Source organism: Chiloscyllium plagiosum, unplaced genomic scaffold (assembly GCF_037043375.1).
Source record: "Chiloscyllium plagiosum isolate Xiang-an unplaced genomic scaffold, Cpla_swu_hap1 HiC_scaffold_8, whole genome shotgun sequence".
NCBI lineage: Eukaryota > Metazoa > Chordata > Chondrichthyes > Orectolobiformes > Hemiscylliidae > Chiloscyllium > Chiloscyllium plagiosum.
This window is the reverse complement of record NW_028270146.1, coordinates 18,696,263-18,722,329: the sequence shown is the minus strand read 5'-3', so window position 1 is coordinate 18,722,329 and position 26,067 is coordinate 18,696,263. Positions and strand designations below refer to the sequence as shown.

Below are 26,067 nucleotides of genomic sequence, written 5' to 3'. Positions count from 1 at the left end.
GGTGTTTAAGGTTAGAGGAGGTATATGGCTGGGAGGCCATACAAGTGTAGGGCCTCGCATTTAGAAAACACTCACTTATATAGCTGAGGGGAAAAATGCCCCTTCTATCCCTGAAACCTCTGCTCTCTAATGTCAGATGTAAAGATTTAAATTAGTGACTCACCTTTCCCAGCAGGCCTCTCATCCAAGCTCCTGCTCTTCCTGCTGCAGAAAACAGAAATGGAGAGCTCCGATGCTTGAGGTAAGGTTTTAAAGATTTAAATTAGTGACTCACCTTTCCTGGCAGGCCTCTGGTCCAAGCAGAGGGTCATCATGCAGAAGGAACATTCCTCTCCCTGCACTCCCTTATTTTTAAAGTGGAACCCCTAGTACTAGATCAAAAGTCATTCTCAGTCAAGATCAAAAAGCACCACCCACAACAACACCTGATAACTGGATGTAAGGTTGCTCGGTGAGCTGGAAGGTTCATTTCCAGATGTTTCCTCACCCTACTAGGTAACACCTGCAGTCGGCCTCCAGGTGAAGCACTGTTCATCATTCTTGCTTTTTATTTATATGTTTGGGTCTCTTTGGGTTGGTGATGTCATTTCCTGTGGTGTTGTAATTTCCTATTTTTTTCTCACGAGGAAACGTATAAATAGAAAGCAAGAATGATGAACAGTGCTTTGCCTGGAGGCCCACTGAGGATGTTACTTAATAGGGTGAGGAAACGTCTGGAAATGAACCTTCCAGCTCAGCGAGCAAACCTACATCCAGAACCTCAACCTGAGCTACAAATCTTCTCAAAACTCACAAAGACCTGATAGCTGTTTCCAGGAAGGCCCTTGTGGTGAAACCTGCCTCTTATGGATTGATCTCTTAAGTCATCATCATCATGTACCACATGGGTTGACCCAATCACCACAGATTGTATTTGGCACATGCCCCTCTCCCCACCCAAAACAATCCCCCACCTTCCCCTTTAGCTGCAGCACCCCTTACACCCACCCCCAGTCCTGAAGAAGGGTTACACCCGAAACATTGACTTCTCCAGCTCCTGATGTTGCCTGTATTGCAGTGTTCTTACAGCCTCCTGCTTGTCTACCTTTGCTACATGTCCGCCATCCTCAGTTGATGGGGGTTTGCTGACAATTACTGATCTACAACGGAACCAAGGGCTTTGAGAATACAGGCAGGAAAATGACATTAAGATCAAAATCAGTTCAGGCACTTTCTTATTGAATGCCAGAGCTGATTCAGGGGGCTGAATTATTCTTGCTTCTGTTTTTTTTTTATGTATCCCTAAGTTTAAGAAGTAAATCGACCACGGTCCCTGGCCGTGAGTAACTGAGGATTATGACATTTATTATTCCTTTGTGCCTAGCATTGCTTCCAATCCAGCTGCATGTTTAACTATTAAACCTGTTCACCTTTGTCTTCTTCAAACACTCTAGACACCCAACATGATTATATGCCTTCTGACAATCCTGGTAAATTATAACTACTTGACAATGCATGTATTGCCTGACTGTGAAGGCATGGCCACCTCTATTTGAGAAGGTCTTGCACTCAGCAGCAGTTCACTTCCATTCTAATTTAACAAGAGTTTTGAAAAAAATCCTGTCAATGCAGCCGACTGCTCAACTTCATTATTACTATCCCAAGCTCTTTGGGCTAATCTCACCCTTCATTTCAAAAATGCTCTGGGCTCGTCCTGAAGAAGGGTGAGATTGACTTCTTCACCTCCTGATGCTGCTTGGCTTGCTCTGTTTTTAGCCTCCTGCCAGTGTATTCTGGGCTATACTTGAGACATCTTCTCACCAAAACAGTTTCCTTTTGAGGGGAAAAAAAATGCGAATAATGTCCTGAAGACTTCACTAGCTCTTAACCTTTGAACCATAAAAAATAAAGATTTTCCAAATTCGACCAGCTCCGATTGAGCAAAAAGGTCGAATTTAGCACCAAGTGTCTTGAGATTTGCAAACCCACTCAATGAATGTGGTGGAAAATGTTCTTTTAAGATGCAGTGAAAGGTGTATTAAATATTATGTTATGCTTTTAAGATAGATGTGGACAGGTGTGGGTCAGTTTTGTGAAAATAATTTTTGTTAAATAGGTAAGAAAATGATTTGAAATAGAGATCTAAAGGGACCAATTGCAAGAAAGTGAGTGACTGCATCAAGATCCTGTCTTAAACCAGGTAGTGTTAATGGATTGAATATTTCTATGACTGAGCTTGCAACATATCAGAAAGTCATTAGTGCTGTTTTGAGTGAAGAACAGGAGGTTCAGAGTCTAATTTGGAAGAATCAGGAGTTTGGTCCGGAAGAAGAAATATCTCTTAGCAGAAGAATCCAACTTTTAGTTCAGCTAGCTTGAATATTTCTCCTGAAGTGCTGTAGTTTGTGCAGCTTCAAAACCAGGAGAGTATGGATTGAAAGCTTCAAGTTGTTAGAACTGAAAAAGTTTAAAATTGTGAAAGTTTAATGCAAGTACACTCAGAAAGGAATCATGAAACTGTCTCTACAATGCAAGGAAAGGAGACTGGCAGGAGTCAGTAAAATAAAAACTTTGCGTTGCAATAGAAGTGAAATTTCTTTGGAATTGAATACAGAACAACCTTGGTTATCCGAACATCAATTATCTGAGTTTCGGATTATTCAAACAAGATCTCGAGGTTTTGTAAAAATTTTATTAAATTTAAATAAAAGCACAGTGACAGCAGGCAGCCTGGGCTGGAGGTGGGAATAGTAACAGGGTCGCCACGGGAACCCTGTTCCTGCTATTGCCGTTGCTATGGAACCCTGTTCCTGCTATTGCTGCTGCCATGGGAACCCTGATCGGTTATCCGAACAATCAGCTATCCAAACAAAATACTCACCGCCTTTCTCATTCGGGCAAACGAGGTCTTTCTGTATCTATAAAACAATGATGTTGGGAAATGTTTTTTGGATAGATTAAGATCTATTCAACTGTTTTAGATGGAGTGATTTTTCTTTTGTATAATAAAGTTTTGTTCTGTCATAACAGAACATCATCAGACTTGTGTGACTATGTTTTACTGGCTAACCACCATGTTAACCAACTGCAAAAATTAAACTTATAATTTGTTAAGAAAGGCTTCCTTCTGTGATCTAACTTGCCCAGTATTAACATCACCTGAGATCACAATGTAAGCTTGGCTTCTTTTTATCTCCCAGAGACTGTTTAATTAGTTAGCTCAAGTACCAGAAGTGCACGAGAAACATGCGACTTGGGCAAAACTTCCATGAAATAATAAAAACAAAAGCACTGTGGAACCACATTACCTACGTCTGCTCCACCAAAATTGGAGGTGTAGTGGATAGCGAGAAAGGTTACCTCAGAGTACAATGGTATGTGATCAGATGGGCCAATGGGCTGAGGAGTGGCAGATGGAGTTTAATTAGGATAAAGGCGAGGTGCAGCATTTTGAAAAGGCAAATCAGGTCAGGGCATATACACTTAATGGTAAGGTCCTGGGGAATGTTGCTGAACAAAGAGACCTTGGAGTGCAGATTCATTGTTCCTTGAAAGTCGAGTCACAGGTAGATAGGATAGTGAAGAAGGCATTTGGTATGATTTCCTTTCCTGCATTGAGTATAGTAGTTGAGAGGTCATGTTGCAGCTGTACAGGACATTGGTTAGGCCACTTTTGGAATACTGTGTGCAATTCTGGTCTCCCAGCTATTGGAAGGATGTTGTGAAACTTGAAAGGTTTCAGAAAAGATTCACAAGAATATTGCCAAAGTTGGCGGGTTTAAGCTATAGGGAGAGGCTGAAGAGGCTGGGGCTATTTTCCCTGGAGCATTGGATGCTGAAGGTTAGCCTTATAGAGGTTTATAAAATGATGAGGGGCACGGATAGGGTAAATAGACAAGATCTTTTCCCTGGGGTGGATGATTCCAAAGCTAGCAAACATAGTTTGAAGGAGAGAGGGGAAAGATTTAAAAGTGACCTAAGGGGCATCTTTTTCATGCAGAGTGTGGTGCATGTATGGAATGAGTTGCCAGAGTAAGTGGCACTGGAAAAGCACAGCAGGCCAGGCAGCATCCGAGGAGCAGGAGAGTCAACGTTTCGGGCATAAGCCCTTCATCTGCAGTCCTCACTTTCTCCTAGTTACCAGAGGAAGTGGTGGACACTGGTACAATTACAACATTTAAAAGGCAGCTGAATGGGTATATGAACAGGAGGGGTTTGGAAGCTTATGGGCCAAATGCTGGCAAATGGGACTAGATTAATTTAGGATATCTGGTCGACGTGGATGAGTTGGAGCGAAGGGTCTGTTTCCATGCTATCTAGCTCTATGACTGGTTTCTTGTGTGTTTGAATCTCTGAATTTTAAACAGTTTTGTTTAAAGCCAGGCTTGGGCATGGATCTTGAGCAAGTGAGAGTGCAGTGCAATCACTCTGATGTGTTTATCCAAGCGCCTGGTTCTGGTTTTCTTGCAGACTGGTTTCAAACCTGACAATGTGAGTCCCTATTTGCTGGCTCTATGCCACTTATTGCACTGAACATATACACACACACGCGAGATGAACTGGTTGGACCTTGCGTTCCTTGATTTCCTTGTGTCATGACACTTTTGCATCAAAGGGGAAACATTCTGTGCATCCAACTGACTCATAAGGCCTCTCGAGGGGAAGAGAGATTGCACAACACCATCAGTCTCCATACCATTGGTTTCTTTTGCAGTGTAGGCAAAAGTGAGTACTGCATATGCTGGGGATTAGAGTCAAGAGTGTGGTGCTGGAAAAGCACAGCAGGTCAGGCAGCATCCAAGGAGCAGGAAAGTCGACATTTTGGGTAAAAGCCCTTCATCAATATTTTCCTGCTTCTCGGTTGCTGCCTGACCTGCTGTGCTTTTCCAGCACTACACTCTTGCTTCTGTTGCAGCGTGTTCAGGGAAGGCTGACTGAGAAAGGAATAAATGCTGTTGAAGTACTATTTCCAGTTCCAGGAATGTCTCAACTTAAAGATTCTTATTCTAGTGTCTGGCCTTACAACCTTCTGAACTCTTAACATCTTTCCCACTTTGTTGCACATCCTCAATCATCGTGTTACCCTCGATGGCCATACCTCCCGTACCTTGGAACTTAATCTCCGGAATTCTCCCTATAGACCTTACTTGCTGTCACTCCTCCTTTAAATCACGTCCTTCAAACCAACCACTCTGGCCGCACTTTTGCTTGTTTACCCTAATGTCTCTTTATGTGGTTCTTTGTCAAAATTAGATTTTGTGTGTTCCTGTGAAGGACCTTGGGATATATTTCTACACACTGTATAAATGCATGATTTTGTGTTGGAAAAACATCCACTGGGTTGCTATTGGAATTGATTTACAGCTCCATGTGAATTAAAATAAATTCAACTAAAGTAATGTGAAACTAGATGAACCAATTGGCACATTGGCTGAGAGGTGTTAGCAGCAAGCAGCTGTCTCTAGTCATACAGCACAGTTAGATTGATAGCACATAGCATTTGGTTGATTAAGTCCACTGTTTCCCCAATTAAATGCTTTCAATGGATAGTAACATTACCGTGTCTGTATGCTTATTGTTGCTGAATAGACTTACGCAGGCAGTAGTTTTACTGAGTGTTTTTGGATGCCTTGTCAACCCTGGTCCCTGTGGATATCCTTCTGGTTCTGAAAGAGATGCCAAGGCTGAGATGTCAAAGTGAATTTGAAGCACTGTATCAGTCTTTGATGAGTGACTCCGTCAGTAAATTTTGCCATTAAGAACTTTTCATGAGGGCTCAAAGCTAAAAATGCAGGTTGAGATAGATTAAGATGGCAGAGACCATTAAGGTGCAGTGGATTTTGACATAGAGCTATCCTTGTTGGGCTTTGACCCCAAGTTACTTTATTTTGGAAATATTGGATATAAGCAAATGAAGTAATCATTATGGGACAACCACCTGATGAAGGAGCGGCGCTCCGAAAGCTAGTGTGCTTCCAATTAAACCTGCTGGACTATAACCTGGTGTTGTGTGATTTTTACCATCATGGGATAATATCATGAATCCAGATCCTATCAATTATCATTCCCACTATACAAATTGCTCCCGGTTGATGAGGTCCGCTGGGTTACAATGATAAGTTGATCTTGTTGAAAATGCTTTATTCTCTAAAGATGAAATTGTTACTGCTACCACAGCATTCATTTCATTTCTGAGTCATAACTAAAGTCTACCTCAAACTATTGGATAGAGAGAATTGGGAAACAACTTGAAACTGTATGATCGAGTTTTGAGAAGATTTGTATCTCAGGTTGAGGTTCTGGGTAGAAGTTTGCTCGATGAGCTGGAAGGTTCGTTTTCAGACGTTTCATCACCATACTAGGTAACATCTTCAGTGAGCCTCCAGATGAAGCACTGGTGGTGTAGCCCACTTTCTATTTATATGTTTGGGTTTCCTTGGGCTGGTGATGTAATTTCCTGTGGTGATGTCATTTCCAGTTCTTTTTCTCAGGGGGTGGTAAATGGGATCCAAGTCAATGTGTTTGTGGCTAGTTTTCTGCCTGTTTGTCCAATGTAGTGTTTGTTACAGTTCTTGCAAGGTATTTTGTAAATGACATTAGTTTTGCTTGTTATCTGTCTAGGGTCTTTCAAGTTCATTAGCTGCTGTTTTAGTGTGTTGGTGGGTTGGTGGGCGATCATGATGCCAAGGCGTCTGAATAGTCTGGCAGTCATCTCTGTGATGTCTTTGTCTGGACGTGTTTTTTCTGCTTGTTTGGGGTTGTTGCTGAGAAATCGGCGGACTGTATTCATTGGGTGCCTGTTCTTTTGAATAGACTGTATAGGTGATCTTCCTCTGCTCTGTAGAATTCATCTGTGCTGCAGTGTGTGGTGGCTCGTTGAAATAATGTTCTAATGCAGCTTTGTGTGATATTGGGATGACTGCTTCTGTAGCTCAGTATTTGGTCTGTATATGTTGTTTTCCTGTAGATGCTGGTTTGAAGTTCCCCATTGGCTGTTCACTCGACTGCGACATCTAGGAACTTGAACTTGTGAATGTTGGGATGATTGCTTCTGTGTTGTTTTCCTGTAGATTTACAAAATACCATGCAAGGACTGTAACAAATACTACATTGGACAAACAGGCAGAAAAAGAACCAGAAATGACATCACCATAGGAAAAAACGTCATCACAGGAAATCTTATCACCAACCCAAGGAAACCCAAACATATAAATAGAAAGCGGGCTACACCACCAGTGATTCATTCGGAGGCTCACTGAAGATGTTACTGAGTATGGTGATGAAACATCTAAAAACGATCCTTCCACCTTAGCGAGCAAAAGCACATCCAGAACCATATGATCATCATTTGGAAGTAAGGAGATGACTAACAATTGGTTCGCCTTTCAAGACTCATTCTCCTAAGCTGACTGTCCTTTGCCAATGTAGTTTTTAATTACTTGTAGGATATGGGTGTTGCTGGCAGAACCAGCATTTATTGTCTGTCCCCAGTTGCCCTTTAGAAGGTGGTGGTGAGCTACCTTTTTGAACCAATGCAGTCCATGTGCTGTAGGGATGTTTGGGAGGGGATGCTGTTAGGGAGGGAATTACAGGAATTTTACCCAGAGACACTGAAGGAACAAGTCAGAATGGTGAGTGGCTTGGAGGGGAATTTGCAGGTGATGGTGCCTTCCATGTTTCTGCTGCCTTTCTCCTTCCAGATGGAAGTGGTCGTGGGTTTGGAAGGTGTTGTCTAAGGATTTTGTGCCTAGTATTTTGGCATGCTTTCCCATAATCAATCATGGCATAATTTCCAGCTTGTCTTGTGGACAGGTGGACTGAGAGTTTTCTTGGGATTGAGTTCACACTCCCCTCATGATTTCTGTGTCCAGGCAAGGACCTGCATCTCCATTGCCAATGTTTCCTGCCTCTATCTTCAGTCAGGTAGGCTGACAGTGGCATGTGCTGCTACTCTATTAAGAATACAATTTCTGGAGACTCCTGCCCTTCCGCAGGTGTTTGTTCCAGGATGGGCACTGAGCATGAGCAGAGCTGACCTTTTCATTCACACGAGAAAATCCCCAGTGAGGATTTCTTGACATTCAATGCCAAGTGTTAGAAAGCTGGAAATCCCTGCTTTGTATTGAGTACTGCCAAAGATTTGGGTAATGTGAGAAACATCTTCATTCTCTCACAGAATGTGGATGTCACTCGCTAAGCCAGCATCTGTTACCCTTGTGAAGATGGCAATGAGCTGCAATCCATGTGGTGTCAGTAGACCAAACAAGACTGTTAGGAACAAAGGTCCATGGCTTTTACATGACAAAATATTGGAATCTGGAACCCTTTCCCAACAAAACTGTTGCAACTGCATAAATTGAAAATGTCAAGACTGATTGATAGATTTTTTTTACTTAAGTATTGCTAAAAAGAGACAAGAAATTGAAGCTTTTAGTTTTGTACTCCTCAGAGCTAGGATCCCAGGAACAAACTTATTCTGAAAAGTGCAAAATGAAAGCTTCAACAATTGGCAGTTTTTAAGTTGTGTATTATGACACGATTAGTGATAGATAAATGATCTATCCTTGGCCCTGTAGCCTGTGCCTTTGTGGAGGAGGAGCTGACTTGTCTTGGGATAGTTGTGTTTGGGAGTGCTGCCACAGGTTTCTAACTATTGCTACAAATGGGGGCAGTAAAAAACTGCTGTGGCTTCAGCCATCCACTACATACATATCTTTCCAATGGAGCTCTGTGCCTGTAAACATTAGACTCTCGTCAAGCATGCTTCTTTCCAAAGGAGATGCTTGAGTTTCAGTCATTGGGCAGCCAGATCCTCAACTTCTGCTCATTAATAACTTAATCTGTTCTCACTCCCCAAGCGTCTAATGTTTCCCCCAGGTCTGTAATGGTGTCTGCGCAAAGTTCTCATCCACTAAATGTCTGCAGCTGGTAAATGTCTTTGAATTCATGTATGTGCAAGATCAAAGTAGGACAGCGTATGGCTGTAAGTATTGTATTCGTAATAGGCTCTTCACATTGAGTATGTCCAAGCTGTCAATGGTTTCATTGTCCATTGTGGTCTTCTCTTGACTGAACAATATGATGCAGGAATGGCATTTTCTTAGAATGGGCCTCCTTCTGGGCATATTGGGCTTTGATGAGTTTGCCATAGAAGGTCCATGAGATATGCTAAATCAAATTTCAGTGCTTGCACTCAGGTGGACTGTTCACCTAAGAGTAACCCTAAGATAGGTGGGTCTGCAAAGCAGAAGTTTGTAAGGCTGTATAGCCCTTACTCAGTGACAGTCCCCTCACTGCTTTGTGGAAGACATGGTCTGCCATTCCAATTGAATTTTCTTCAAGGTGGTTTCCATGCTGTTTAGCCCAGCATGATGGGGGACCTTGTAGTTTGTAATTTTGTCCTGCTGTTGAATTCTCTGTATTTCCCCCACCAGGCTGGCAGCTGAGGGCAGGGGTTGTAAAATTGAATGCCATGCTGGGTTGCCTACCGGGAACCACAAGAAGCTTGTGGTGGGTGAAGCAGGGATTGTGTACCAATTGAGGTCTCAGTGGTTGTTTAATAACCAGTTAATGGCCTCTCCCTGATGCCCATTGGTATTTTACCAGTATTGAGGTGGGCATACCCATCATATGATGAGGCTGTCAGGTTTCACCTGGTAGAATTATTTACAGGCTGTTGTGGCATATATCCCTCTTGTTTTGGAACCCTAGACCCATTGGAGTACCCTCCGCCCCACCTTCTTGCCCAATCTCCCTCACACACTCTTCACTGCAGTATTTCCCACACTGCTTTCCTCCTGAAATCCCTCCTCCACTACTGTTTACTACTTTTCATTATTATGGCCTGCCAAAATATCTTCATGTGGCTCCGACCCTTGGGATGTTCTAGAATGTTAGAAAGGTACACGGTGGTTCAATGGTTAGCATTGCTGTCTCATTGCGCCAGGTGTCTGTCTGTGTGGCATTACATGTTGTTCCTGAGTCTGTGTGGATTTGCTTTCGAAGGCCAAAGTTATGTAGTTTGGCCATGCTACAGTATCCCATAGTGTCCAGGGATATGCTGGCTTGGTGCATTACAGGCATAGAGTGGAACTGGTGGGATGCTATATGGAGGGCCAGTGTAGACTCGATGGACTGAATGGCTTCTTTCTGCACTATAGGGATTCTATGCTGTATAAATGCAACTTGTTACTCAGTTTGGAAGGCAAAGATAATGCAAGTTGTCTGTTCCTGATGATAAAGCAGTGACCCAGCGCCACTTCTGGAAGTGTTCATGTGTGAAGGTTGGTGTGAACAAAACTGGGCTTGACTGTGATCCACATTGAATAGCCTGACAAACCTCGCATATGAATAATAGACTTGGCTGAAACCCAGGAAGAAGTGGTAGAATTATCTGTGAGGATTCAGTGCCTTGAGAAGGTGAAGGAAATTAGCAAGAAAAATAAATTGAGATTGTAACAAAAAGAGGATGGTCCGGAAATTAGGACTGTGCTATTTTCGGTTTATAATAATGATATTTTTAACGTGAATCAAAATGTACATAAACAATGACAGCCACCAGAGTATGCATTTGATCATGGTGGTAATATTTTAAATAAATGATTACTGCTCTGATTATTCCTCATGAAAGTGCTGGATGATGGATATCTGTTTGCCTGCGTACAGTCACTGTACATCACAGTAATTCATTATACATGGAATGCTCTCAGATTCTCTCAGATATATGGGAAGGCACAATATAAATGCAAATCTTCCCCTTCTTTTATCTGCTCCAAAGTAGGAATGAAGGTTAAATGTATATGTATAGACACAGTTAATTCAAATGCTCCAGAGAATACAAAGGTTCGAAGATCACAAAAAAAAAAGGTGCTTGTCCGATGCATCTTTCACTTGTGGTGATTTGTGGATTTAAGGATATTCTTGAGTTTTTGCTTCTTTACTGCCCAGGCATTTGGAGTACTTACGCTGAGTTATTAATATTGGATCAGGCATGTCATTTAATATAGTACTTACTAATGTCCTTTAGGAAAGGAATCTGCCATCCTTATCTGGCCTACACGTGACTCCAGATACCCAGCAATGTGGTTGACTCTTAATGGTCTTCTGGGCAATTAAGGATGGGCAAGAAATACTGGCCAAGGCAGTAATTAATTAAAAAGTACAGAGGAACCTTGTTTATCCAAAGGACACGGGCGGGGAGTATTTTGTTTGGTTAATCGAATGCCAGATAACATAGTTCAGCCAGGCATCGGGACCTTGCAATCTTGCCGGATAATCTGATATTCAGATAATTGAATGTTGGATAATTGAGGTTCCTCTGTATACAATGGGGAAGATTTTACACAGTCTGTGGAAGGACTGGTAGATTGAATCCCATCTTCTATACATGGTTTCTTATTAGGGTTGCCAATCTGCCTAAAATGGGTCTCCTGGAATTTTGATCGCTCTTGACATTCCTGGGAGAGCAGTCTGGGAGAAAAACCAGGGAGCCTGCTTCTTCTCTCATTTAAAGGTCATAGTAACAAGCTTGATCAACCCTGGTGTAGTCACTGCAGTGATAGTAGTACAGTTTCTGGGGTGCATAGAATTATGGATATTGTCACAGCCATTATTAACTGACTTGAATAAGGTGATCAGAACCTTGAGGGCTGATTGGCTTGAAGTGGGAGGTTAAGAGAAAAAAACCTCCTTGAACTTGATCCAGTTAAAGTCCTACCTTATGTTCCAAGTGTATGTGCTCATCTGTAGCCACTTGATCTAAATTTATACAAGGTATTATTTATTATCCTGAATATAGCAATCCCCCTTTAAATCAAGCAGTTTACAAGGGATTTTATTGTTTCAGGTGATTTAAAGGTAATTGTCCTGGTTTGTTTCTAATATGTAACGACTGTTCCCCAGTTATTGCTAGTTGGCTCCCATTTTCCTGAGCTTTTCTTTTGCAAATGCTGAATTTCTGGCAGAAAAGGGTTCTGTATCGCAAGCTGTGCAAATAAATTCAGTGCCCGCAGGGCCAGACATAATGCAATTTCAAATGCTTAATAAAATTCATTTTCCCCTCAAAAATGTTCAGAAAAAAAATACATTGGCAATTGAGAAATGGCCGTCTGTAAAGGATGGCTTTTAAACGTCACTTTCACATTCATTGCCCAGAATTGATAAGATGGTTCATTGACTGAAGCTAAGGAGTACATTTATTTTCTGGCAATGACTTTCAGTTTTCATTTCCTTTTCATATTGCAATACTATGAATAAAAATGGCTTTGTATTCTCAGTATAAGGGCATCTTTCATACATATTTCTCTAGTTTCATAATTCTAATCAATGTCAAACCAATGGACTATGTGCATGCACTGTTTTATTAGCTTAAACTCAATGCCCCTAAAATTTGACGCATGAAACATTTAAAGTTTATCTGAAATTCGTCTCACTGCTGCCTCTTGTTTTCACGTAAATTGATCAAAATCTGCATTGTAAGAGCACAGAAATTAAGTTTCAAAAAATGTCTTTGACTTGTATGTTAGTATGATCTCAATATTTATCAATTGCTGCACATATTTAGAAATTACCAATGCCACAACCAGTTTACACAAAATTCAGAGAGTACTTATATTTGAGGAAAGATGATGTATATCTTCAGCTCTTTGTTTCTCAGATGTGGGCAATGAAGACCAAATTGCATGTTTCGCATTTCCCTTGGTGCCCTGACAAGTCTGTTGGTTATTTTTTTAGGAAAGAGAAGGTTGAGTGGATATTTGATGAGTGGTCTTGACAGAGTAGATAGGGAGGAGCTGGTGGAAATGCTGAGAGCTAGAGGGCACTGAATTACAGTGATTGGCAAACAAACTATAACAATATGAGGAAAAACATTTTCCTCACAGAAACTGAATAGGATGCAAAATGCACCACTTCCAAGTGTAGGCAAAAGTGAGGACTGCAGGTGCTGGAAATCAAAGTCTAGATTAGAGTGGTGCTGGAAAAGCACAGCCGGTCAGGCAGCATCCGAGGAGCAGGAAAATCAATGTTTTGGGCAAAAGCCCTTCATCAGAGCTGAAGGCAGGGAGCCTCCAGGGTGGAGAGATAAATGGGAGGGGGGTGGGGCTGGGGAGAAGGTAGCAAAGAGTACAATAGGTGGATGGGGGTGGGGATGAAGGTAATAGGTTAGAGAGGAGGGTGGAGTGGATAGGTGGGAAGGGAGATTGGCAGATAGGACCGGTCATGAGAATGGTGCTGAGCTGGAAGGTAGGAACTAGGGTAAGGTGGGGTGAGGAGAAATGAGGAAACTGGTGAAGTCAACATTGATGGCCTGGGGTTGAAGTGTTCCAAGGCGGAAGATGAAGCGTTCTTCCTGTGGTGGAGGCAAGTTCAATCATGTTTTTATAAGGGATAAGGACCTGAGGCCAAAAACAATGGGGTTATGGTAAAAGGGAAGCAGAGTAGAACAAGCTGAGATGGGTTCAAAGGTCTCCTACCATCAGTTCCCTTGGAGTAGATATAGAAAGTAGGAGCAGAAGTAGGTCATTTGGCCTCTTGAGTTTGCTCTGCCATTCGTTGTGATCGTGGGTGATCATTCAACTCAATAGCCTGCTCCCCCATGCCCTTTAGCCCCAAGTGCTATATCCAAGTCCTTCCTGAAATCATATTGCATTCTGTGGCAGAGAATTCCACAGGCTTACCACTGTCTGGATGAAGAAATTTCTCCTCAATCAATCCTAAATTGTTAATCTTCTGTCCTTAGATATAAGACTGGAATAGATAGGTTCTCGAGTATCAAGGGGATCAAGAGTTACAGGGAGAAAGTGGGAGAATGGGGATGAGAAATTTATCAGCCATGATTGAATGGTGGAACAGACTCGATGGCCTGAGTGGCCTAGTGTCTGCTCCTATGTCTTATGGTCTTATGGATATTGGTTCTGGATCTCCTGCCATCAGGAACATCCTTTCTGCAGCTACTCTATCTAGTCCTGTTAGAATTTTATACGTTCCTATGAGATCTCCCTCATTCTTTTGAACTCCAGTGAATATAATCCTCACAAGTTCAACCTCTCCTCACAATTCATTCCTACCATCCCAGGAATCAGTCCAGTAAACCTTCACTGCACTCCCTTTTTAGTAAGAACACCCTTCTTCAGATACGGAGACCAAAACCGCATGAAGTACTGCAGGTGTGGTCTCACCAGGACCCTGGATAATTGCAGCAAGCCATTCCTGTACTTGAATCCTTTCAATGTAAATGCCAACACCATTTGCTTTCTTTACCACCTGCTGCACCTGCATGCTTCCTTTTAGCCTCTGGTGTACAAGGATACCCAGGTCTTGTTGCACATTCCTCTCTCTCAATGATAGCCAGTTAGATGATAATCTACCCTCCTGTTTTTGTTCCCAAAGTGGATAACCTCAGATTTATCCACGTTATACTGCATCTGCCATGCATTTGCCTACTCACTCAACTTGTCTACATTGCGCTGAAGCATCTCTGCATTTTTATCACAGCTCATCCTTCCACCCAGCTTAGTGTCATCTGCAAATTTGGAAGTATTACATTTAGTTCCCTCATCCAAATCATGAACATGTATTATGATTAGCTGGGGGTATGAGGACTGATCCCTGCGGTACCCCATAAGTCACTGCCTGCTGTTTGGAAAAAGACCCAGTTATTCTTTGTTTTTTTTTCCTGTCTGCCAACCAGCATTTTTATGTATCTTAGTAACTATCCCCAATCCCATGTATTTTAATTTTGCATTCTAATCTCTTATGTGGGATTTTGTTGAAAACCTTCTGAAAGGCCAAATAAACTACACCTACTGGCACCTCCCCATCAACTCTCCAAGTTACATCCTCAAAGACTTGCAATAGATTTGTCAAATGTGATTACCCTTTCTAAATCCAAGCTGACTCTGTCTAATCCTGCCACTATTTTCTAAATACTCAATTGTTAATTATTTTATGATGAACTCTAGCATAGTCCTCACTACCATCATCAGGCTGACTGGTCTGAAATTGCTGTTTTTCTCTGCCTCCCTTCTTAAATAGAAGGCTATCTTCCAATCTGTAGGAACCATTCCAGAGTCCATTGAAACTTAAAGATAGCCACCAATACATCCATAATTTCTACTGCCACTATCTCAAGTACTCTGGGGATTATGAGAGCCTCGAGACTTATTGGCCTTCAAAGCCATCAATTTCTCCAATGCCATTTTCTTACTAATACTGATCTCCTTCAGTTCCTCCCTCTCACTAACTCCTGTGTTCCCAATGTTTCTGGTAAGTTATTTATACCCTCTTTTGTGAACTCAGGACAGCGTGTCAGTCATAGTCACAATGGATATTGAGTATTGGGCATCAATCAAGTCAATTTGTCTTTTAGATGGTGTTGAGTTGCTAAAATGTTTTTTTGCAGCTGAACCCATTCCAGTGAGCAGTGCATTCCCCATCATGCTACTGACCAGTTTTTAAGGGTTCAGGGGTTGAGAATGCCTTGTCTTTGCACTGGTTTTGTAACTATAGTGTTGGTATGCCTGATCCAGTTCAGCTTCACATTATTGGTGACCACCATATGTTCATAGTGAGGAACTTAAAGTTGAAGATAAAGGAAAGAGGGCTGTGCTTTCTGAATTTTGAAATAATCATAACTGGGACAATTATTTCCCAGTTACCTGAGTAGGGAGGCCAACGACCAGGAGACCAGGCTTTAAAGTAATTTGCAGGAGGATTAAAGGAAAGTCCAAGAGAAAATGTTTAAAGCAGAGGGTGTAGTGGTTCTGGAACTCATTGTTTGTAAAGGTGTTACAGAGGCGGAAACCCTCATCGTATTTAAGAAAACTACAACTTGCATTTGAGGTGCCATAACCTATGAACTATATCTTGAAGGTAAGGTGAGGCTGGAGAGCATTTATTAGTCTGTGCAGAGATAAATGGCCAAATGGCCTCTCTTTTTGTTATAAGTCCTTCTTTGATTCTGTTATGTAGTATGGATGTCATCTACCGGTTGTCAACTAAAATTCAGATAACGTACAGCCCTAGGCCAAGCTGAGTTGAATAACTTCAGGGTTAGAAGAACTGTCAAAGAACTAAACAGTGAAGGCCATTTCTTCTTACTTTATGATACAGGCTAGGGTTTTGATGAATGAGTTGAAAGTGATTTGTCTGAGCACACGTACCTGAGGATCTGTTACCGTGATGGCCTGATGGTCTCTTCCTTTGCGTTAGGCAATACTCCAGGCACTGGTTGCTTTTCCTTCTGATCCCATTGTCTTTTTTCCCACACATTTTTTTGTAGCACACACAATTGAAAGCTGCCCTTTAATGAATTTTTTCGTATTTCTCCTCTAGTCTCCTTCCCTATTAGGCTATCCAGCTACTGAAACAAAAACAGCAAATGCTGGAGAAACTCTGTGGGTCTGGCAGAGAGAAAGAAAGCAAACTTAATGTTTTGAGTCGAGTGACCCTTTGTGAAAAATTCAGGGTCATCATCCTTTTTCTATCTTGTTAACTCTAACATCGACAGTTACCTGTTGGCAAGGCTCTGAAAATGGAGTAAATGTACTGGAAAGCTGTAATCAGTGTTCTGCAAGTTAGAATTTAAATAAAGAGTATACCGGAACTCCTGAGAGTTCTTTAGATAAATCAGAGACAGAGATGCTGCAGACTCTGAGCAGAGTGCAGTGGAGTAGCCTCGAGAATACAGGCAGAGCTCAGACTCCCATGGGAGGCAGAGTCCATGAAAACAAAGCAAACATATTTTGAATCCATGGATACAGCACAATCCATGGAAGCAACTTCTCATGAAGCACTGTCATTGATTACTAATTGTTACATTGTGGCCAATACATTTATTTTCTATCAAAATAACTGACTGCATATTATCCAAGCTTGGCATCGGGAATTGGTGTTAGGCTGTAACAGATCAGGTTCTGCAAAATGCACACAAAGAATGAAGTTGCCTTTCTTCACTCCCTCAGTCAATATGTTTTAACTTACACCACTGCACCAGTGCGATAGTCCCAATTGTAATATTGGATATTTAGACCAGATGTGCTGTCCAAACCAGCTGCCCATCTGGAATTGTTCTTGCTGTATGTGCTGTACTTGTGGCTTATGTAGGTCACTCCACCATAAATGTTACAGCAGAAATAAAAGCACAATCAGGAAACCCTGTAGGACGTCACCTGGAAAAGCATAAGCCCATCGCATGTGTGAAAAAAACACAAATACTGCCTCCAATTTCTGTCAAAGTCATTTGCTATTAACACAGTTGGTAGCATTAGGCAGTGCTGGCAAGATTTTGTGCTGGTGGTGTGTGATAAGGATGAAAGCAATTCTCAGCGCTTTTCATTTCTTTGGTGACTTCCTGTAGCTTTTTCTTTAAGCATGATATTATTTGAAGCATTTTTAATTCTGTTGAATGTTGAGATTGTGACGATCATCCTATATTTTTCTGTTCCTTCCTCCCTCACCCTCAAGAACCCCGAGAACCCTTTTTTGTGATGGTCAGTATATCACAGAATTACAAAATGTACTGGGGCAGAAGGAGGTGTTCAACCCATTATGTCTGCATGGGCTCTTCAAATCAGCATTGTGACTGTTTGCAAATTTCCTGCTTTTTCTCCACACTCACATACATTATTTCTATCCCAATAATCAACCAGAAACCTCTTGAATGCCTAAATGAAGTTGCTTCCACCACATTTCCAGACAGTGCATTCCTGACTTCAACGTTTTACTGTGTGATAAAGCTTTTTTTTAATGTCAGATTTGCTCCCTTTTTCAGATCTCTTTAAATCAGTGCCCTCTGGTTTTGATTATTTTGTGACTGGGAACAGTTTCTCCCTATCTATTCCATCAAGCCTGCTCGGAACCTTTCAAACTTTTCCTTCTGGCCTTCTTTTCTCCAAGGAGAACAGTCCCCACTTCTTCAATCTATCCTCATAACTGAAATTTCTCATCCCTGCAGCCATGCTTGTGAATCATGTCTGTCCTCTGTTCATGCATTCACTATAAAGTGGCATGCGGAATTGTATAGACTGTAGACTAATTTCTCGAAGTGACAGTTCCTCATGAAGTGACTGCTTGCTTAACATGAGTGGGTTTTCCACAAAGGCAAATTGACTTTTGGAACAAGCTTCACGAATGGGTGATACCCTATGAGAGAAGGTTTTAAACAGATAAGACTGGTCTGTCAGGAAAGGGGCAAATTTGAGATTAGTCTATATGATATTTTATGCATCACAGCAATAGCCATGTCATCTCTGTTAGCAGTGGGGCAGAATCACTAAGATTATAAGAGCGCTATCACTTCCAGGTTTGCACGCAACAACTAGCATTTATGTAGTGCCTTCAGATTTTTTCATAGAAGTATTAAAAAACAAAATTTGAGACTAAGGAGGCATTAGGATAGGTGACCAAACATTTGGTCAAAGCTATGCTTTAAGGCATAACTCAAAGTAGGGAAGAAAGGTCAATAGACCTTTGGAAGTTACAGAAACTTATGGAAGTTGGTGGTATAAATATTTCAGAGACAGAAGGCTAGAGGGGGCTTTCTATGACAGTTGTTACATGGCATTGGTCTGTCAGAAGAGGGGAATTTTGTTGAGAGTAAAGAATTTTTCCCATTCTGAAAAAAAAATTCAAAAAAATTAAGAAGGCCAGAATTCTTAGAAGAATGAACAACCAACAAAAACTGCTTGTATTTTCACAGATTCCTCAGCTGTTTGCCAGGTTTGAAGAAACCCCATTGGGTGCAGCATCGTGGGCCCAAGTTCACAAGGCAGTATTACATGATGGAAGGACAGTGGCAGTCAAAGTCCAGCACCCGAAGGTGCGCAGTCAATGTGCCAACGATGTCATTTTGATGGAGGTAAATGGAACATTTTATTAAAACCATTAGCGGCAAATGCAATGACATTTGGAGTGATCCACAGTCTGTAACCTCAAGAATAACACATGCCCAAATATGTCTTGTTTCTCAATTCCTTGAACTGTGATCTTTTGTGCATTACCAACTTAAAATGTTTTATGATTGATTCAAATACCCACTGAGAAAGGTACCAGAAAACGATGGGGAAGAAACTGACTCAGAAAGGATAAGGAGAATGTAAATACATGCCAGTGAGGAATGAAATCACCAATGAAGATGGTTTTGGTCAGATTACTTACAGTGTTGAAACAGGCCCTTCAGCCCAACAAGTCCACACCAACCCTCCGAAGAGCAATCCACCCAGACCCATTCCCCTGCATTTACCCCTTCACCTAACACTACTGACAATTTAGCATGGCCAATTCACCTAACCAGCACATCTTTGGACTGTGGGAGGAAACCGGAGCACCTGGAGGAAACCCACGCAGACACGGGAAAAATGTGCAACTCCACACAGGCGGGAATTGAATCTGGGTCTCTGGAGCTGTGAGGCAGCAGTGCTAATCACTGTGCCGCTGTTCCGCCCACAATGTGTTGGAGATCTGTCATCTTAGCTCCAAGGCATCTCTGTAGGAGTTCCTCAGGATAATGTCCAAGAACCAACCATCTTCAGCTGCTTCATCAATGACCTACCGTCTATCATAAGGTCAGAATTAGCGATGGTCGCTGCTGAAGTAGTTCATGTTCAAGACCTGGACAATATCAGGCTTGGGCTGACAAGTGGCAAGCAACGTTTGCTGCACACAATTGCCAGGTAATGGCCATCTCCAATAAAGAATCTAACTGTCACCCCTTAATATTCAAAAACAATGCCATCAATGAATACCCCCTACAATCAACATGCTGGGGTTAACATTGACCAGAAACTGAACTGGATTAGCCTTATAAATACAGTGGCTATTAAGTCCATTCGTTCGGTCAATTTTGTTGGGTCAGAGGCTAGGAATCCTGCAAAGACTAATTCACCTCATGACTCCCCAAGGCCCTATTTACAAGGTGCAATTCAGAAGCATGATGGAATACTTCCCAGTAGCCTTGCTAAGTGCCAATAACATTTAAAAAGCTTGACACCATCCAGTACAAACAGGCCACTTGATTGGGACGGTATCCAGAAACATTTATTCTCTCCACCAACAAAATTCAGTAACAGCAGTGTGCATCATCTATAAGATGTACAGCAGAAATTCATGAAGTCTCCCAGCCAACATCTTTCAAACCCACACCCATTCTCATTCAGAAGCGGATGCATGGAAAACCATCACCCTCCAAATTACTCGCCATCCTAACTTGGAAATGTATTAATATTCCTTCACTGGGTTTAAATCCTGGAACTCCCTCCTCAACATGGGTCTACCTATACCAAATGGGCTGCAGAAGCTCAGGAAGGCAGATCTCATGTCCAAGTGAGGATGGTGTGTGACCTACCGTGGTATTTGGAGTTGGTGGTATGCTGAAGCACTGGATTCTTTTTTATAGCTGGACATGTATGTTTGAACTTACTGTCAAAGGCGTATTGGCGAGTTGCTGTAATGTATCATGTGATCAGGTAGTAACTGTGTAAGATGGTGGATAAGGTGAGTTTTGACTTTGAATTTGATACATCTGGCAGTTGTGTTGAGATTTAAGTCCATGAATCAGAACAGTAGCCTAGGCGTCTGGAATTGGTGGCCCAGTAACATGACCACTGGGTCACCATCTTCCCCTAAGGTAAGTGCTCTGAGATGGTCAGAATGAAGTCTTAAAGGACATTATATGAATGCAAGTTATCTCATAAAACCGTGTGTGATGATGGGATTTGCTGGATAACTTCAATCTTGATTCATTGATGTTTTCATACTTTTCTTCCCTTTTCCTTGAAAATTTGAGAGGAGGAGAACTGGCACATCCCAAAATAATGTTTCCATTTTATTGGGAGACCCAAAGAATCAATGGCAGTACAAGAACATGGGAACAGATGTTGGCCATTCCCCCCCTCAGTCTGTTCTTTCAATTTGACAAGGGTTGAATTATAACTTGACTTTATCTACCTGCTTTGAATTGTAGCCTTTGCCCTCTCAAAAATTCAGCCATGTTAGTTTTGAAAATTTCAAGTCACTCCCAGCTTCAACATCTTAATGAAGAGGAAACTTAACATCAATAGATTTCTCAAGTTAGATTCAGATGACCAAGGTCATTCCAGAATCCAGTTAGGACCATAGGAACAGGAATAGGCCATTCAGTTTCTCAAGCTTGCTTTCCCAGTCAATAAGATCTTGGCTGATTTGTGGCCTAACTCCATATATTTGCCTTGGACCCGTATCCCTTGATACCCTTGCTAAATAAAAGTTTGCCTATATCAGACTTAAATATAACATCATCGACCACTGTTTGAGGAAGGAAGTTCCAAACCTTCCCTACTCTTTGTGTATAGACGCACTTTCTAACCTACGTATTGAATGGCATCACCCTAATTCGTAGGCTATGTCCCCTGGTTCCCTGAAGCTTCAACCAATAGAGATAGTTTGTCTTAGTTGAATGGTAGGTAAATAAAGTTAAAGTGGTTCAATGTTACAGTGGCAAACTGTGAAATTGACCCAACGAATGGACTTAATTCCTGACGAAGGGCGTACGCCCGAAACATCGACTCTCCTGCTCCTCGGATGCTGCCTCACCTGCTGTGCTTTTCCAGCACCACACTCTTGACTCTGATCTCTAGCATCTGCTGTCCTCACTTTCTCTCAACGGATGAGCTATCAGTTTGAGACGAGGGAAGAAGATTAGAGGAAAGTTGTAAAGTTTGTCAGTGGAAATTTGGAGAAAGCGAGTAGCCTCAAGTACCTGGGATCACTGAAGGTGGAGGATGGAAGCATGAAAATGGAAATGACGTGACAGATTAGCTCTGGTTGAAGTAATTAGAAAATATGTGGTGGAGTATTGTCAAGGGCCACAGGGGTAGGGTCATCCCAAAAATTAAAGATTTTAATAAGTACACAAAATTCCCTAATTCACCTGACTTTCATCCAATCAGACACAATGACCAGTGCACCGTGTTTGATCTTGCAGAGGCGTTACCTTGGTATTTGCAGAGTTGGCTTCAAGAAGGAGGGTAGCATTTTCTCTGGCCATTCTATTGGTTGGAATCACATTGTGGTGACATTTCTTTTACATCCAAATCTCTGGTGCACAATCCACAGAAGCCTTGTGATGTACTGAGTCAAATACTTTGATCAGGTTGCGGAACATACTGAACAGTTCACAATCATGTTCTTGACAATTTTCCTGGATTTGCCTGTCAATGAACGCTACTTCAGAGACGCCTCTGCAACGTCTAAAGCTAATCTGAGTGTCGTTCCGAGGAATTTCTTATCCACAGGAGGTGGGTGATCAAGGAAAATGTGCGTGTGTCAGGACTTTCCCTGTTATAGACAGTAGGGAAGCTTCCACTGCATGACTTCTCTTTTCATGAAGATACTTACAATGGTCACATTCTTGATGTTAGTTTATTTACCTCCTAAATGTGCATGTGGAATGTAGGTGTGAACAAAAGCCCATTATCCTCGAAGACTTCAGCTGGAATACTATCGGGACTGCAGGTTATGTTATTTTTCATCTATTTGATTGTTTGTTGCAGCTGTTTCATTGATGGTGGTTTATACTTATTGATTCTCCCACAGGGTAGTGAGGGAGAGCTTGGAGAGTATTTGCTGCCACTGTTGACTCACAGTTGAGGAGTTGTTGCAAGTGTTCTTTCCAAGATTGATGGATGTCCTGTGAGTGACCCCTAAGTAGAATGGGAGAAGCTGAAAGAAGACGTTGCGGTGTCAACCTATACATATCTATGAGCTCTTTCCAGGCTAGTTTCACAATTTGAATATAGCCGGTGTGAATTTAATGAGTGAGTGGACTTAATTAAGTTCAAGCAGAAAAAAACATATTTCTGCATCAGTAATTAAATTGGTTTTATGCTTCACTGTTTCTTTGGGCTGTTGTTATAACTGTCTCTCTTGTGAGTTATGTTAAGGATAGAATCATGCTTTCAGTTAAAAATGAATTTTTCAGTTTGGTTTATCCTGCCTAGACAATAGACAATAGACAATAGGTGCAGGAGTAGGCCATGCTGCCCTTTGAGCCTGCACCACCATTCAATATGATCATGGCTGATCATCCTTAATCAGTATCCTGTTCCTGCCTTATCTCCATAACCCTAGAAACAATGTAATTTTAAGATAAGGAACTGGGCATTTAGCAAGAATGCACCTGGAGGCTTTGAAGTGTCTTGAGCTCACTGCTAAAAGGGTGGTAAAGACAAGGATCCTCAAGACATTTAAAAACCCTTTAGATGAACACTTGGATTGTTATAGTTTACGAGGCTACAGGCTGAGTGCTGGGAAATAGGGTTCAAATAGATTGATGTTTGATGACCGTTACAAACATGATGGGCCGAAGGGCATTTTCAGTGCGGCAAAAGCCAAATTCTGTGAATCTCTACAGGCCATTTGACCCATCAGGTCCATACTGTCCCTCTAAGATAATCCCATCCAGCCCCTGTAACCATGCATTTCCCACGGCTAATCTGTCTAGCCTGCATTCTATGGCAATTTAGCATGGCCAATCCACTTATGCTGCACATCTTTGGACTGTGGGAGGAAACCAAAGCACCGGGAGGAAACCCACGCAGACACGGGGCGAATGTGCACACTCCACACAGGCAGTCACCTGAGGGTGAAATCGAACCCAGGTCCCTGGCATTGTGAGTCTGCAGTGCACACCACTGTGCCACCTTAGTTCCACTCTTCTGTTTGGAGGATTTAGAAGCAAAAAAGCCCTGAATGTTGTTCTGCAGATAATAGCGGAGGATGGAACTGTGCACTCAACAAAAACTGGTGGGTTTTTGTTTTAAAAACATAAATAAATAAGAAGAAAGCTGATCTAGAGGTTACAGACATTCAGCCTGGTTAAACAAAGAACTCAGTTCTATACCTTGAGAGAGAGAGAAAAAGTGAGTTGTAGAGAATTGGTTAGGGTTAAGCAGCATTCTGAAGTGAGAAGTCTAACTCTGGAATGGAAGTCAAGGGGGTGTGAACCCGTGTTTGGTATCACAGCATCTGACTACTTGGAGCAGGGTGCATTTTGATGTGGGTATACAGCAAACCTGAGCTGTGACCTCTGCAGCTAAGCTCAGAATATTAAGGAACAATTTTCTAGAACTGAGTGAATGCTACCGTAAAAAAAAAATAAGCTGGGTTAAGTCTGTTGAATTCAGTTTTAAGATAGGAGCCTATTGTTTAGCATTATTATTTTTCTTGTTTAGTGTGCCTATCTAGTCATTATTACTTTTCTATGTTTTATTTAAGTTTTCACTATAAGGATTGTTTTGGTGTTTCAATTTATTTTCTTATCCTTGGTCTCTTCACACATTTTTAATCAAAAAAATATTTCTTCCACACAAACTTCAAAAGATTCTGGTCTATCAAGTCAGATCTGAACAAATATCCAGCTTCACCAGCATTCTCATAACCGAGATCATTACAGGATATGAAAATGTGGAGGAAATGATGAAGAAGAAACTTGACCCATGGGAATTATGAAGTAATTGTGATCTGAGGACAGTGAGGAAGATAAAACCGGTTGTAAAAATCAGATTTACTCAGTAAGAGAACAAAATCCTCTTAGATGCACACTGCTGGTTGAAGTGATGGGTTAGAAAATGGAGCTCTATCATGAGAACATTGAAAGCATGATGTGAATAAATCCCACTCGGCACATTAAGTTCCCCTCATCATAGATCATTGCAATTTGCCTTGTATACTTCAGATAACATACTTGTTATCCTAGGAGTGCTCGGATAATGGAGAAGTGAAGGTGAATGCTTTTTGCAGCTTTCTTTCTTTATGCTTTCTATATGTTGAACTTTGTTCAGTGTGGTTCAGCCATAGCCAATGCTGGGTAAAAGGGGATTATGGCAGGGGTTTCATTACCAGAAAAAAATGCAGCTCTAATGTGGTGCAGAGCAAAATATTCCAGATGCTGGAAATACTCCATAGAGACAGCAGCATCTGTGAAGAGAGGAAGAGAGTTCTGGTTTCAGGTTGGTGACCTTTCCTTCGGTTTTCTGAGGATAGGTCACAGGCATGAAATGTTAATGCTGTTGCTGGCTCCAGGGTACTGCCAGACCTGATGATGAGTTCCACTGTTTTCTGTCCTTTTTTCCAATGTTTGGGGATTATCAGAAGCAAATAAATTATATTAGGCCTGAATGTGATTCCTGTATGTTGCTAATTTCCGTGGGTTGTCTGTCTTCTCGTGTAGATAATTGCCTGAGAGCATCTAGTATGATTAGATCATAAAAGCCTAACAGCACCAATTGGAAAGCCAAATTGAATTCACAGTTATTGAACTGTGTCTTGGACAGCAACAGTCAAGATAATTGGGATTTAATACTGGCTACTCTGATTTAATTAATATATTGTTAGAAGCTTAATTACTTACCCTTGATCTCTGTTAAATAAAGAGTTGTATTTTGTTACGCAAGTAGTTTGCTACATCTTATTTATTCAAAATCTTGTACAAGATGCTTACTACTATCATCCTTGATTAAATTGACCCTTTGCACCTTACTGCAGGTGATAGAAGTTACTAAGGGAAATCACACAATTTGAATATGTTGGGAATTTGGATGGAATTCCTTTCCTCATTAATTTGGTATGTTTATGTAATGATTTTGTTACTCAGCTAGTTCCAGGGTACCTCAGTTCCGAAGTGCCTTCACCCTCGCCGGCTGTGCCTTCAACTCATCAAAATTCCTTCCCTCGGCCCCTCCAACTCCCTCCACCTTAACACCTACCTCTTCGATCAGTTACAGATTTTATTTGATGGCTCTCCTCTGAAGCACTGTGGATATGTAAGCTTGGTAAAGGTGCTTTATAAATGGATAATGTTGTTGGCAACAACAAAACAAATAAACCCAACTGGTCCATTAAAACCATTGGCCCTTTCATGAAGGAAGCATGCTATCCATAAGCAATCTGCCACATGTGACTCTTGCCCGACATCAATATGGTTGACTCTTAGCTGCCCTTTGAAGTGACTTGGCAATTACAATTTATTGCAATTTTCTAAATGCACCTAGGGCAGACAATAATTGCCAGATTTACTAAAGTCACACATATCTCAAATTATTTATTGAAATATGT

The 26,067-nt window shown here is 41.6% G+C and overlaps 1 protein-coding gene across 2 annotated transcripts in view; it reads left to right on the top strand.

Annotated features, from left to right (window-relative positions):
- The window catches only part of adck1 (aarF domain containing kinase 1), a 673,127-nt gene that overhangs the window by 311,387 nt on the left and 335,673 nt on the right, over positions 1–26,067 (top strand). For both annotated transcript variants that reach the window (XM_087989469.1, XM_043697034.2), the window contains exon 5: positions 18,677–18,835. In XM_087989469.1, the coding sequence (XP_087845595.1) occupies positions 18,677–18,835 (159 nt within the window). The remainder of the gene's footprint in view (positions 1–18,676; positions 18,836–26,067) is intronic.